The sequence below is a fragment of the Schistocerca nitens genome, chromosome 1, assembly GCF_023898315.1.
Source record: "Schistocerca nitens isolate TAMUIC-IGC-003100 chromosome 1, iqSchNite1.1, whole genome shotgun sequence".
Taxonomy (NCBI): domain Eukaryota; kingdom Metazoa; phylum Arthropoda; class Insecta; order Orthoptera; family Acrididae; genus Schistocerca; species Schistocerca nitens.
The window spans coordinates 1012065365-1012080692 of NC_064614.1; the positions used below are offsets into that span (position 1 = coordinate 1012065365).

General features: G+C 35.9%; 1 protein-coding gene across 2 annotated transcripts in view; it reads right to left on the reverse strand.

Annotated features, from left to right (window-relative positions):
* Positions 1 to 14621, reverse strand: part of LOC126195743 (FACT complex subunit spt16) — a 136945-nt gene extending 122324 nt beyond the window's left edge. The window contains exons 1-2 of one of the 2 annotated variants that reach the window (XM_049934373.1): positions 14379 to 14621; positions 1727 to 1831 (exon numbers count right to left, since the gene is read on the reverse strand). In XM_049934373.1, the coding sequence (XP_049790330.1) occupies positions 1727 to 1831; positions 14379 to 14447 (174 nt within the window). In that variant the 5' untranslated portion in view covers positions 14448 to 14621. The remainder of the gene's footprint in view (positions 1 to 1726; positions 1832 to 14378) is intronic. The other variant, XM_049934380.1, reaches the window with a different exon arrangement.
* Positions 14622 to 15328: the final 707 nt, after the last annotated feature.

A 15328-nucleotide genomic window follows, 5' to 3' on the forward strand; every position in this document is an offset into this window, starting at 1 on the left:
ATCATCATGTTTCACACTTGGCAGCAAGCAATCTGCATCGTAGGCTTGAAATGGTGTAATCAGACAAACTCAGCCTGAAGTTGGGAACAGTGTGAGACAAGACGCACCTAATCAAATGAATATCTTCCATTACCCCATAGACAGGATTTACAGCTTTGGCATCCTGCTTCCCTGTTACAGGTGTTTGCACCACTGGAATTCCAGCTCGTCCTACAATTTCCAGCTTATGGAGCCCCCTTCACGTTGTTTTGGTGCTGACAGCATTTACAAGTCCAACATTCAGCTCTGCAGTTACTTTACAGCTGCCATTCTCTTAGTTTTCGTCACAATCCTCTTCAAAGACCATCTGTCAAAATCATCCAACACACATCCACATTGTGACTTAGCAGATGACTTTTTCTGCTTTCCCTGAATGTGGTATAAATCTTCAATATGGAGCCTCTTCAAACAACAAACACCCCCCTTAGACTACCTTGGTTACAGAAGCACCCACCATACAAGCATCAATAATTTGCCGGCATCAGAAATTATTTAGCTCTGACATAATATACCCACAATTACACAGAACGCTGTTATGACCACAAACAACATTTGAAACATATCAGGGGCACTGCACAGGTTGTCATTTGTGACAAATCCTACATCACCACCTGTAGTCTCGGCTAGTATCTACATTTATCTTCCAGCGAGCATTTCTCCCGATGTCCAAATTTTATGTACTGACAACAGGGGACTAAGGAGTGATCATAAGGCACACTTTTAAACAGCACAGCTAACACAAATAAGAGGACGCAGGAGACTGTAAGGTACTACAGAGGGTGATAAAATAACTTCCTGAAATTCATATCCCTGTCTTAGAGTTGATTAATAGGATCCCGACTAAGGTCATACTATTAAGGTAATACTCTGATAAACTTTGGTGGGTTGGCTCTCAACTTACAAAGGGAGGTACCCCAACTGTTGGATCAACTTGTCATGGTCCCAGGTGACACACACTGCATCCAATCACTCTGGTGATCTATCATTTGTGGATAATCAACAAGAAACAAAATTTCTCATGATGCACTAGAGCCTGGAAACGACCACTAACAGTCCTGATAAGAAATTCTGTAATTCTGTTTTTACTGATTACCCACAGATGAGGGGCCACCAGAGTGACTTGCTGAAGGATGTGAGACATGCAATCCTAACTTAAAGCACATTGTATGTGGTTTCAAAAAAATCGATCCCATCCCTGTGGGACCTCCCGTTGTACATCGTCGTTTATAGACAACCCACCAAAATTTGTTAAGAATATTCCATTAACCAGTGTTACCTTGGACTGGATCCTAATAATCAACTGCTATAGTAAGGCTATGAATTCCTGAACTAATTTTCCAAATTCTCATATCACCTTCTGGAGTATCTTATAACCCCCTGGGACCCTAACCTAGCAGTATAGGTGGTCTCAATCAGTTGCTCCCATCAACTATTGGACTGAATTAGGAACATCTAAAGTTTTAGAGTTTTGGCTTTTATAAGTCATTAAAACCAACTAATTTTCTCTACCTACCTTCTCCATGCCTTTAAAACACAAGCGCATTTCCTATTTCCAGGCTGCCACTTCCTACAGGCTACACAACATCCTAGAATTTATTAGACTTAACTTTTGTATTTCCATTTTCTCTATTCTAAATAGTAATTTTTATTTCTTGAAAGGAATTTCTTAATTTTATATAGTCCTTACCTGTATTGCTGTTGACTTGCTGTACACAATTTCTTCATCCACACCCACAGCTGACACAAGAGCATCCATCTTCTTGTACACTTCATCAATCCCATTATCAGAATCCTGTTAGAAATCAACAAAGACATGCCCACATCAACTGCAATACCTGTACTATACATGCAAGTATTACTTATTAAATACGTGATCTGGAACCAAAGTACAGAAAATAGACAGTTCTGACTCTCAAACTAGATCTAAGATTAAGAACTGAATATTAATTTCACCAATTAACTTAAAAGTACTTTTTATTAACCAGTTACTCTTTCAATATGTGATAATTTCTGTGAGAGAAAGGAATTCATTTTTTGTGCATCAGTTTTAATCAATTCAACTCCCAATGCAGATCTGTGAGTTAGAACACGATCAGGTTCAGCATACATCACCATTACCTCTGACAAGAAAATGTTAATTTTTATGTGATCCTTAAATTTATCCATGTTACAAGGATGATATTTGAGGGTTGTGACTGTATTGCAAGATTTTCATGAAATAATGTATACTGCAACAGTCACTTGTTACTTATATTTATTGGCACAACATGTTTCGGCAGCATGCTGCTATCATCAGGTGCATTTACAGTTACTTTTACATTGTAATTAAATAGCAGTGTGGTTAGTTTCCTTTGCTGTGTGTGCCACTGATGTAGTGTGTTGAAAAACATGCCTGTTCAGGATAATCAATATGTTACAGTGGGTAAGTCATGTGATAAGCAAGATTAGTCATTTTGTAAGGGAATTTCCTTACATTTTTGTTGGCAATTTCATTGTCTGGCATACAGAGCACAGTAACAAGGACATCACAACTTAACACTTTCACTATTATTTGTTTACATCAATCCAAAGACTCTTAAATGCTAAGATACAAAAGTTTCTATTGCTAAACCAGCAGTGTACAGTGAAGATGAAACATTAGTTTAATGTCATTACTTTCGAGTTATCATTCAGTAACTTGTCTCCATGTACAGTGCCATGAATGAATAGTTCCAGTTCTTCATATAAGTCCATTTGGTGCCCTTGTTCATTTTGTGTAATACATGGAGATCATGCGCAACATCATGGAATGGGTGGTCTGTGTTTCTGATGTGGGTGGCTACTGCTGATTTGTTATAGTTGTTAATGTAGTTGGCTTTGTGAGTATTTATCTGTATGTTTGTTAACTTGTGTCCTCAGTGTGCATAGCTGTTTGTTGTGTGTTGTGAAGACAATGTTAATGTTTTAAGGTCTGACAATATTTGCTATTTTGCAGGAGACTTTGCATTTGAAAGGAATGAAAGCAGTGACGTTCTTTTTCAATTTCTGTGTGGAAGTTGGTTTTATATAGTTTTTCCTTTTTCATGTGACGCTTTCAATTAGTGTGTCATTTTAGCCATTTGCTGTAGCAATTTGTTCGATTGTACTCAACTCATCGAGCTTTGCATATTTATCCATTGTATACTGCTGGTTCTGTTGACTAAAGCTCTGTATGCAGCATGCTTGTGTGTTGTGGGGTAGCAAGATGAGCTGTGTATAATGGTATATGATGCTGTTGTCTTTCTGTAATCTCTGAAAGTGTGTGACTTGCCTCCTTTACTGTTGTTAATGTCTAGGAAATTGATGCTATCACTGTTTTCATATTACACTGCAGCGTCTATATTTCTATCCTGTTTATTGAATGTATCTAGCACGTTTTTAATATCATTTGTGTCAACACCCAACAGGAGCAATGTATCATCAAGATAATGTTTTCAGTAAATAATGTTATCCGTTCAACTTGGTTTATAGCAATGTTTTGCTCAAGGTGGTTGATATATGTGTTAGCAATTGTAACTTCTAAAATGCATGTACATTTTATTAATTGTAAAACAGTTGTAGTTTAGTACGTTCAAGAAGGTCCATGAACTCAATAATTTCCGCTATTTATAGTTTATGGAGTTTTATGAGGTTTGAGTGTTTAGTGTATAGGTTTGTGATGTCAAATAATATTTGGGGCCAAATGGGAGATGATGTTTTTGATTTCTTCTGTTAGTTGCTGACTGTTTCTGAGGGTGTAGTTGTTTGTGTATGTGTGTGTCTGGTTAAGTTAGTTTGTAATTTTATAACCTGAGCTGTTTCTTGAGTTCACAATTGGATGAACACAACAACCTCTTTGTTTATCTTCAGTTGTGTTCTTAGCTATGGTGCCCTAGGATTCTTAAATGTAGCTATATTTCTTCTCCCAGTCAGTTAGCAAGAAATATTTTTTCATTAGCAATTTGACTTTTGTCTGAAATGCTTTTGTGAGGTCTTTTTGTATTTTTCAGTAATGCCATTTTCAATAAAGAAATCTGATGTTTTCCTTATGTATTTTTCTTCTTTGAATATACATAATGTGTTGCCTTTGTCCGCCCTAATAATTATGGCTTTATAATTACTTAACTTTCTGTTTATATCTTAAGTGTTTTTCTGTCCCCTTCGTGAGCATTATAACTTGCTTCTTGTTTGGTTAGTTGATTGTTTATGACTTTCATAGCCTTCTGAGCTATAGCTGTCTTTCCGTTACTGCCTAACTTTGCTATATTTGCAGCATTTTTTTTTTTTTTCGTGCAGTAATAACAACTTTTATAATCACACAATGTTGGCTCTCACGGCCAGGGTTGTCTTCAGTTGAAACTTCTGGCCTCCCAGCCCGGAAGTTTCAACTGAAAACTTTTTAATTTTGGTGCAATAATAATAATTTTTTATAATTTTGGTGCTTATTTCAGGTAGTACATTATATTTCAGCCCTTTGTTTAGTGGGTTGTTTTCTCTGTCTGGGAATGTATCATGTAAGTGCTGATTCTTGTAAAATTTGTGTGTGCCATTCTTACTATTCTTTTAACTGTGTAGTAGCTTCTCTATTTCAATTTCTTTTAAACTGATTACAAGTGATCTTCATATATCATATTACAAGAATAGTGGTTTCACATGGCATTATAAACAAGATATAATTGTTAAAATAATTAGCTAATTCTAGGTGTGAGTTCTTAAGTTTCATGTTAAGCAGGCTTTTCTTTTTGTGAAGAAGCCTGATTTTAAATTCTAACCAGTACTTCTCACCTTTATGTTTTTTTCGGCCAGATATAGCCTGCAGATATTGATCGTGATTGATCTGGGAGTGCTGTTCAGGTGTTTGCATTTCTTGTTCCACTGTAGATCAGCTATAGTTTGTGATAACAATGTAAAAATAACTTATGGGACAAAAGAGCTTCATAATCTTTTATGAAGACATTAAAGTTCCCTGAAGATGCTGTGTATATATCTACTATTATAAAAGACTTATTATGAAATACTACTTCTGTAGCACAACCTTCTAAATGCTGCTCTGAGCAGAGTTTATCAATATCAGTATTCTTAAAATTAAAACAGTTCTGGACAAATGTTGCAACTCCTCCTATTTTCTCTACAGAAGTAAGAGGCTAGCTTAAATGCTGTAGCATTTAACATATCAATACTGATGGTCGCATGATGTTCAGAGAGGAAGATTATATCAACTAATTTGCTCACCTCTTAATTCTTGAACACAAATAAGCAACTCATTAATCTTCCCCTCACTTCACAGATATTCTGACGTAATAAGGATTTTGTGCACTTGCTGAATTACAACTGAATGAACCTAATTTCTCTGTCAATTTCTGAACCTCTCCAGTTTCAGTTAGGGACTGTTTGCATGAACTGGGTATATTAAAATATGCTTTCTGGCTGCCTCCCCCCCCCCCCCCAATGTGAATGTCATTTTCAATCTGTCTCTGAATATCTTTTGTTTCTGCCCCCCTACCCTACTAAAACTGTTTTTCTGTCACTTATAACAAATGATACTTTACCACATGTGATAGTGGCCCCCTTAAGATATTTCAATTAACCCAGACAGCCCCCCCACCCCCCGGTACCTACTGAGGTGAAGGTAATGCCCCACATAGTCGCACCTACTGATAGTGTCAACAGGAACCATACCTAAATTACCTACACTAACAGAAGAGTTTAATTCCACAGCTCGTGGTCACGCGGTCGCGTTCTCGCTTCCCAAGCACGGGGTCAGGGATATTCACCTGCCTCGTGACGACTGGGTGTTTGTGTTGTCCTCATCATTTCATCCTCATTCATGAAAGTGGCAAGATTGGACTGAGCAAAGGTTGGGAATTTGTACGGGCGCTGATAACCGCGCAGTTGAGTGCTCCACAAACCAAATGTCATCATCATAAGAAGAGTTTAAATGAAGCTTATCATGGCAACTCACAACAGACACAAACCGAACACCAGTATGTCTCATTGCTGAAGCTATCTTTACAAGGTCATCCTCAACTGAATAATTAGGGTCCCTGTCTATGCTGCTGCCTGCCCCACCCACTGTTACCATGGTGTCTTCCTTTGTGAAGTCTTTGCAAGTGAGCCTATATCTTCTATCACTGGACCCTAGTTCATCCTGCAACAGCTGGCCACCACCTCTGCCAAGTGAACTACCTAACAACAAGATTTTCTTTTTCTTCACAACTTTTTCTGACTTCTTACTTCTCAAACACTTTTTGATAGTTTGTTGTGCTCATCAGTTTCCAACTGTGACAATACATCAAACCTGTTTTCCACTTTAACAGCAAAACTGTCTGAGAAAGTTCTATTCCTATTTCTTTTGTAGCCTTTTGTCACTTCCCATCTCCTTTTCCCTTCTCCCCCCCCCCCCTTAACCTTTCCAGATCTTGTTTTGCCTTACCTAGTTCTGCCTAAAAGGCACAAAACTTCTCCTCCCAATTTGCTATCTTCCTATCTCTACAGAAATTTTGAGAAAGAAGACTGCTTACACATACGGTACAACCACGGTCATTCCATATCAAATCACCCAATAAAAAATAAATTTTACACCCACCTCCTTAGATTTTCATGAAATTTGGCTCAAATGGTTCTAATACCATCCTGACAACACCTGCAATTTTTTTTTGCTGTATCTCTTATAGTTTTTTTAATAAATTTTTAAAGTTTTTATGTTTTGCGTTTTCCGAACCTTCGGAAATGGTAAATTTAATTTGTATTCAAAACTTTAAAATTGCTTATCTTAAAAACTCTTTTAGATAAGATCATGAATTTTTGCAGTAAGTTTATTTACTATACATATTTGAAGATAAAAATGATACTATTGAAATATATTAATATTTTCTATGAACAAAAATATATATGTATTATTTTTCTTTCTTTTTTTTTTAACGGATGTTTTGTTTTATAAGAATTGCAATATCTAGAGTCTCAGATCTGATAGAATGCTCAAATTTGTTTTAATTTGCTCTTAAACATATAAGCTACTTGATAAAACAAAAATAATGATGGCTTTTTAACATGTTTATTAATTATAGTAGATTACATTAGAATTATGTAGAAAGATAGTGTACTTACGACACTTATGTATAACCCAACTGATTGCTTGAAACATTGAATTTTTTGAGTAATTTTGTCTTTTTAATAAACATTAATGCCGATTCAAACTGTTTTTCCACTTCATCCAAGAGCTTTCAGCTCTTCTGATACAGTCTTTTTTGAAGTAATACATTCTTCCAGTGTCGCTTGATTGAGGTGCGTCTACTACACAGACTATGTGCTCCAAAGGCACTATGCAAAAATCTTCTCTTTCAGGCCAATAAAATGATGCAGCTGGTCCTGAAGGATGTAGGAATAGAATTTCTGCATCTTCTTCATCATTGAATATTGTTTTTACCAGTCCAAAGTACCAGTTACCGTCATAATTTGCAGCTATTTATGGATGGTTCAACATGAACCCAATCAGAAGAAGAATGGAAAGAAAAGACTAAGGAGGGTTTCACACTATCTGTAGTCCTTCTAATTTCAAGGTTGTTTGTTGGAAGTGGTTTGAAGTTATGAAAATTTCTTGTTCCAGGAATGGTTCGGGTTGCTGAAAAACGTTATTCTAGTTTTAACCGTAGCAAATCAGTTTCATTTTTGTAAATAAAGTGAAAATGAATGTTTTCAATATTTTTTTTCACAAATCTTGTACACATCGATTGCTGTCATTATTTGTTCTTCGTCTGAAAGCTGTAGACTGGCTTTCCTTAAAATTCTTTTAATAGTTCCTCCTAGGCCATCACAAATTGACTTCCCATGACTTGTTGCAAAAAAAGAGTGTTGGGCCTTCAAATTAAAGTCTCTCAAGTGTTCAGTCAAATTTTTAAAACTTTTTCTATTTTTGTACTGCCCAGCACAACCATCTGTAAAGTAGTGAACTAAGTCAATGTCAGTATGATGTAATGACAGCCACTTTGTAATTTCTTTTCGTACAAAGTTAACAAAACCAGTGTCATGTTCTTGGTCATCACTAATAAAACAGTGCTTGGAAACAAAAACATTGTTTTCCTCATTTCTTAGAAAAACTCCAACTGGGTGTAGAGTACAACCACCTCTATTCCAGTGGTAACTTTGGATCTTATTTTGTATAACAAAGGAATAATTTTCACTGAAATCCATCACAATAATTGCTGTTTTGGGTGGTGGGTCTTCTTTCAATCTTTTAAACGCTGCTTATTGGGATTTTGCTATAAACGAGTGCGGGGTGAGCTTTTTCAATGACCTAACCAATAAAGAAATGTAGTCTTCAACACTGATAAGACTGTTTGATCATTTCTGCCCTGTCTGTGTTAACCCACTGACTGATTACAATTTCTTCTTCTAAACCATAATCTTCACTTAGTTTTTCAGTTAAGTACTCAGTTAGTGCAGTATTTGCACAACAGCTGTCGCAATGATGTAGCATGCAGTTTTGGTTTTCCGTGTTGCACACAAGCATCTTAATTAGGTCTTTATAAGATTCTTCAATTTTCACAGCATCCAGTAATAGTTTAACATTCTGGTGGATACTGCATACATATACAGTGTGTGTGCCTGCAGCACCAGCAAGGATACACCATTTACGTCTCAAGAAACAAAATTTTGAAAATCCTACTTCTACCTCGGGATTCTCCCATTTGAAAGAATAATAGAGTTCTCTCAAGTTACACAAAATGAGTCTTTTTTGCATGTACACATTTTTTTGAACACTTACTTTGTCTTTTGTTCCAGGTAGCACTCGGGAACTTTCATCCTTTTCATAAAAATCTGTTACAAGTCTTACTGTATTTTCAGAAAGAGTTTTACCTTTTTTTGGACCAGGAATTTCCAAAATACCCTTTTCAGATTTTAGCTTTCTAGCTTGTCGCACCATGTACTCACTTACATTAAATTCTTTCATCACTTTATTTCGACTCCAAGAATCTGGAGCCAAGGTCAGAATCTGGATTTTTCTAGACCTCCCAACAGATGAAATCTTCTCTTTCATAAGAGAAATCATTACATCAAAATCCTTTGCTTTCTCAACCACACTTTTATCTTCTTCGTCATCATCAGAACTTGGTGCATCATATTTTAATGCTTTTGAAACGGCCTTTTTCGCAGTCTTTTCAATACTACTAACCTTCCTTTTAAAATAAGACCCTTTAATTTGTTCTGATAAGCCATGAAGCTTTATCGGTGTTAAACCTAAATTATCATGAGCAATGTTTGTTTGTACGAGGGATTCATTTCTGGATTCCAATGATTCTAATTCAACCATGAGTTCATCATCTGTTTCACTTTCATTGACTTCAACTCTTAAAAAAGTTACGGCATGTTGAGCAAAGCTTTTGTCCAGGTTTTATACTAATATTTTTTGTCAGTAACTGTTTAGAAAGATTCAAGCCTAAACTTCTCAACAATTTTTTGATGGGCTTTTTGTGTTTTTTTAGTGGGTCTACACATGTTGTTTGATACTTTTCAAAAACATTTAAAAAGTAGTAGTTGTGGGGTGAACATATATTCTTAAATTCACACAGATTAATTCCAGATTGTAAGTGGATCAAATCTTTTTCTTCCTCACTCAATTCAGATACCAGTTGTAACTTTTTTGAAGGTGTGTAGGTTGTTTGGAAACAGTCAGATTTTTTAAATAACCCTACGCTACAGGTTTGAATATCTGACATACTGATTTCACTTTTGGTCTGATTACTGTTCTGGTTACTTTTACAGGATATTGGAAACAGTACTTACTGAAAGTTTGAATAAACTTAATAAAATACTATCCAAGCACTATTTAACACTGTAATAATTTTTTACTTCAAAACACAGGAGTAACAAAACAAAATCCAAGCGTACATTGTTACTCCAAGAAGACAAAAACTTATTTTCGGTGTCTAAGTCACTTGGTACTTTTTATTTTTAAAATATCATTAATATTATTTTAAAAATTAGATAACTATTAAACAGGTTAAAAAGCCAACATAACTTTTCTTTTATCGGAAATACGGAAGCGTCCGATCCCGCCCGTCTGCTTTGACCCATGACGTCACAAATATGGCGGAAACAAAAACACACACACACACACACACACACACACACACACACACACACACACTTTCCACAAGAAGCCTAATGACACTAACGGGACAAGCGCGGAAAATGGGGTGTTTTGGGTGGGGCGCAAACTAAATATAAACAAATTCAGACGCCTTGCGTAGCTACAACGTGTAAGTGAAGACAGCCATGCATGAATACCCACCCACCTCCCCAGGGGTCATAACCCCTGCAACCCATAGAAGATAAAGATGCTTCAGTAGCTGATTAGTGTTTTTTGTCTTTTAAAAAAAAAAAATCTCACGGGATAGAATGAACAGATCAGAAAGATAAATATAATAAACTAAAACAGAAATTGGAGGAAACAGATAATTAAAATAAGTAATAAGTGTTTTTAAATTAAAAAAAAAAATCTCACGAGATAGAACGAACAGATCAGAAAAGTAAATAAAATAAGATAAAACAGAACTGGAGACAGCCACACTCAAACCAAACTCCGCGCCGTCATGACGTCACACACGACAACACCCTTACGTCACGGGTCGAAGTCGACGCATGGGATCGCACGCTTCTGTCGACCCCTTTTATCTAACAGCCTATACAATTAAGAGTATTTTAAAACAAATTTGAGCTTTCTATTAGGTCTGAGACTCTAGATATTGCAATTTTTGTAAAACTAAACATCTGTTAGCTAAAAAAAAACAACAACAACAACAACTTGTAATTTTTTTTTCCATTTGGAAGATTTTAATATATCTTTATGGTAATTTTTTTTTTAACATTTAGATATAATACACAAACTTATTCCAAAATTTCATACTGATATCTTGAGTATTCTTTAATATAAAAATTTTTTTAGTTGTGAGGACACGTTTAAGTTACGATTTCCGACTGCTGAAACAACGCCAAATCTAAAAACTTTAAAAATTTATATAAAAAAAAAAAACTATAAGAGATGGAGCAAAAAAAAATTTTACAAGTGCTTTCAGGATTATAAAAGAAGTAATTGTACCAAGTTTCATCAAAATCTGACATGTTTGGTGTGAAGGCCTGGGTGACTTGACATGAAATGACCCGCCACTAACAGGAACAAAGTTTCATCAACTAATCTAAGGATTGAGACGACAAAGATGATGCAATGGTACAGAATGGGAATGTCGGATACTATGAAACAGAATCTACGCCTCTGCAAAATAACCTTTGCCATTGTGGCTAAATCTGTTTCTGTGGATTTTTTCTCCCCTAGATGTTCTGTTCTATTATGCTGTGGAATAGTTGGTGTTACATTCATTGTTTTTTCCTTAGTTTCACACAACGAACACTTAAGCGATGTAACAAAAAACAAGTCTAATGTAGGTTGTGTGTCCTAGGTTCTCAAAACAAATCTAGCTAGTGAAGGACAGTACATAAGAACAACCTAAACAGCAATGCACAGTGCAGACTTTGACACTGTAGGTGAAATCCCTCTCTGATACCATGAATTGTGGTGGAACAGGACATTTGAGAAGAGGCAAAATCTGCAGAATATCTTGCAGACTAGAACACGTTAAAATTGTTGCAGGCACAAGGAGCCATCATCACTTCTCTCCAGTGGACTCTGACAATGTGCAGACTGTCCGGTTATAACTACAGGTTCATGCACAACATGTGTCTTCACAGTGTGTCTGACTCAGGATTCAGAAGCAAAAGCAGCAACATACAACCAGGTTGCTATGTTATTGCTGTTTATGATGACAAATGGTACTTAGGATGTGTTGCAGAGTGCTGTGAAGCAGAAGGTGATGTATTTGTGAACTTCATGGCCCCAGCAGGACCAGCAAGATCATTTTATTGGTCACATTTGGCAGACAGGTGTAGAAATCCTTTTAAACATATTCTTATGACAGTACCAGTTCCTACCGTAGTGTCAGGAAAACAGTACAATTTGCCACTCAATGTACAGAATACAGTAGCTAAAGTGTGGGAGAACTTCTGTTCGAAGCACAATCGACTGGTTTTTAGCAGTTAAGGTGCAGTAAACATTAATGATAGGTAGTGTTCATCTGTCTATATGTTGTTTCTTAGTGATTAAACAGTTGTGGGAGAGGATAAGAAGAGGCAGAACAGTTTACGATATATGTTTTTACAAAATTGTGTTCTGGAACAATGGGCACATCACCAAATACATCTGTCAACTTCCATCGTGTACAATTGTCTTGCAATAACATGCTGAAATTTTGAGATATATATCATTATGTTCTACTTATGCAGTGTTTGAAATTTGGCTTGGATATCACTTGTCCCTTTTGTGCTACCACACATAGAAAATCCATGTTTTTCAGGTAATTTTTCAAATTTTTGTATTTTCGTGTGCATGTAATTCTGTTTGTGTGACTGTTATGGGCAAGATAAGTTCTGTGTGTGTTTAGGCCACATTAAGCTTACCACAAAAAAATTATACCCTTTTTGAGTGAATTATATTTGGCATACGGGGCACCTACAATACGTACCTTTTAATGTATTACATTTTTTTAATCACATTTTGGAATTTTTTATTTTCCCTCAGAAATATGTTGGTGTTTTGATTCACAGAGTGTGTTCTCTAAGTGGATGTTACTGGGTTGTAAAAATTTCACTGGACTGTGTGGAATACACCTGAAGTTGGGTCTGAAGATAGATTGCCAGATGCGGGTTGCAATTTCCGGGTCACGCCACCTTCTTTCACAAGCCATAATTGTGGAACTAATTGGCAGGGGAACTTAAAATTTTGTAGCTACATGAGTGTTCCACACTTGGTAGCATTGGTGTGCTAAATTTCAGCCAAATCTGAGACTATCAGCTGGAACATTTTCTCAAATTGGTTGAATTGACATAGAATGACCCATATATTCTACACTCAAAACGATAAAGTAGTAAACTTACTTTCTGGGTCATTCTGGTCTTTGAAGGCCTGAAATAAGAGTGCTCTATAGGGCCTAACTAATTTAAAATCCACGTACAGAATGCCTTTCAGAGATGGTGAAAAAGTTCTGTGGCATGGAAACACTGACAGAAGATAAAATTTTGACATCTTTCTCCCCACTGACATTCAACTTATAGAGACCGAAAATTTACATACAGAAAACTGAATATATAGCAGTACGAGAAACAACAAAAAGAAAAATACACATCAAACAATCAAAAAAATTATATGACATATTCAGATAGGCTACTGTACTTCAAATACCTATGTCATCTAATCACAGAAGTGCAGTTAATATAAGTAACACAATCAGTCAAGGGTAAAGAGCAATAAGGCAACTCAACTGTATCTGGGAAAGCGGTGTAGCTAAAGGATTAGCCTAGAAGCAAATCATCTAATTTAGAGATGAAGTTGTAGAATTTTGAAGATGGATCACGTACAGTATAATACAATAAGAGAAATTACGGGAAGGCAGCTAGACAACTAATGCAAGAGAAATGCGTCAGCTATTGTGGCTCAGCCGTAGAGAATGGATAGAAAGCACAAATTTGAAAATGAACTCCACAAGAGAGATGGAAGATATGATGCCCAGCTATTATTGTGATGTGGCTACATGACACAAAACATAAGAAAACTTGGAAACAAACACGGTTAAAGCAATGTCTCTTCAGATTGAAATATAATTCAATCACTGAACTTGTATGTGTTATGTAGCTCATTTAATGAATCATAAAGTAATACAGATAAAGAGGCGAGGATATTCGAAAGTTCGGCGCATAATTTGCGTATAGACTAGTACCTTAAACTGCTCTACACACGCGATATGCATCTTACTGAGACTAGAAATGAGTGCCCAAGAAAAAAAAAAAAAAAACACTATGTGCAAGTCTCAGTTCTTTTCTATTCTTCGTTATAACTAAGCAAATCACACTCAGCTTAACTACGTGAGAGTTAAAGATACGATACACTAACATCCATAAGATTTATTTATTCATACTACATTCTGAACAAGCCATTACGAAGTTACTCATTTCAAAAAATCTTTTGCAGGCTACATTAACAGTACTATGGTAAACCTTTAATAACATTAACTTTTGTCATAAGTCAAACAGATGCCATCATCAAAGAATTAAAAGTATGAGGTATGTGCGTAACTACAGTTTCTGGTAGACTAGATACTAATAGTACATAAATCTACACACATGAACAAATTATACAGTCCACCAGTATATAACAAAACTCAGGCAATAAGGAAAAGATATATACAGAGAATAATATTTTTTCTAACATATTTGTTATACTATAAAAAACAAACCTTCCAAGCAGCATAAAGTCGTTTCATGCGCCTGTAAAACGCCTCTTTATCCAATGTAATATTCGCCATGTTTATATGCAATAACAAACGAAAAGTTTATTGTGGTGTTTACTTTATATAATGAAATCTACGTCATCAAAAACATTATCTCCGAAGCTTCAACATATGAGTACAACAAACGCACACACTACTATTGGTCAACATTAAGTCAAAATGGCTTTGGCGGAGTTTTCCAAACTAAGCGCTTTCCATTGGTCTGAACTCTGATGCGAGGTTGACATATAAAATCTATGGATATCCGGAGTATCAATTGTCTACCGGTACGCGACGCACTGTAGTATTTTCAACAGTTCACAAAGTTTTTCTTTTAATATCGAAATAATCCTTTTTGATATAACAACTGTAAACTTTATTTACTAATTGTGTATAGAATTAATCATCAACATTAGCTACATGAGACAGAATAGTTCGAATACGCAGTGTACTTTTCAGGTAACATTTTTCCGTGTTTTTTCATTATTGTTATATACAACTCTAGAAACGGAGAATTTCAGGTTGCATCTCTTTGTGTTCTTTGATGTAGCCTACGAAAAACACTTGTGGTAGGTTCTTAGCTTTAAGCAGAGTACCCAGACACAATTAATGTGGCGCCACAGCTTGTGGCTTTCTGTAGTAGCATCGTGGGCCAACGTTCACAAAGGAAGATACAAATTCTACGCTGTTGCACAGCTTTGACTATGGCATCAATTGAAATCACGTGGGTGGGTATGAACGTTATATTGCAGTTTATAGTATTACACCTATGACGAGAGTTAAATATAAGGAAGACGCAACCAAAATGTTGTATCCGAAAACAGATTTCGCAGAATGATAAATCAGGGGCCACAAACACATTTATAAATGGCATAACACTCGGAGATGAAAATACTGTCTGCAGTGTCAAATTAACC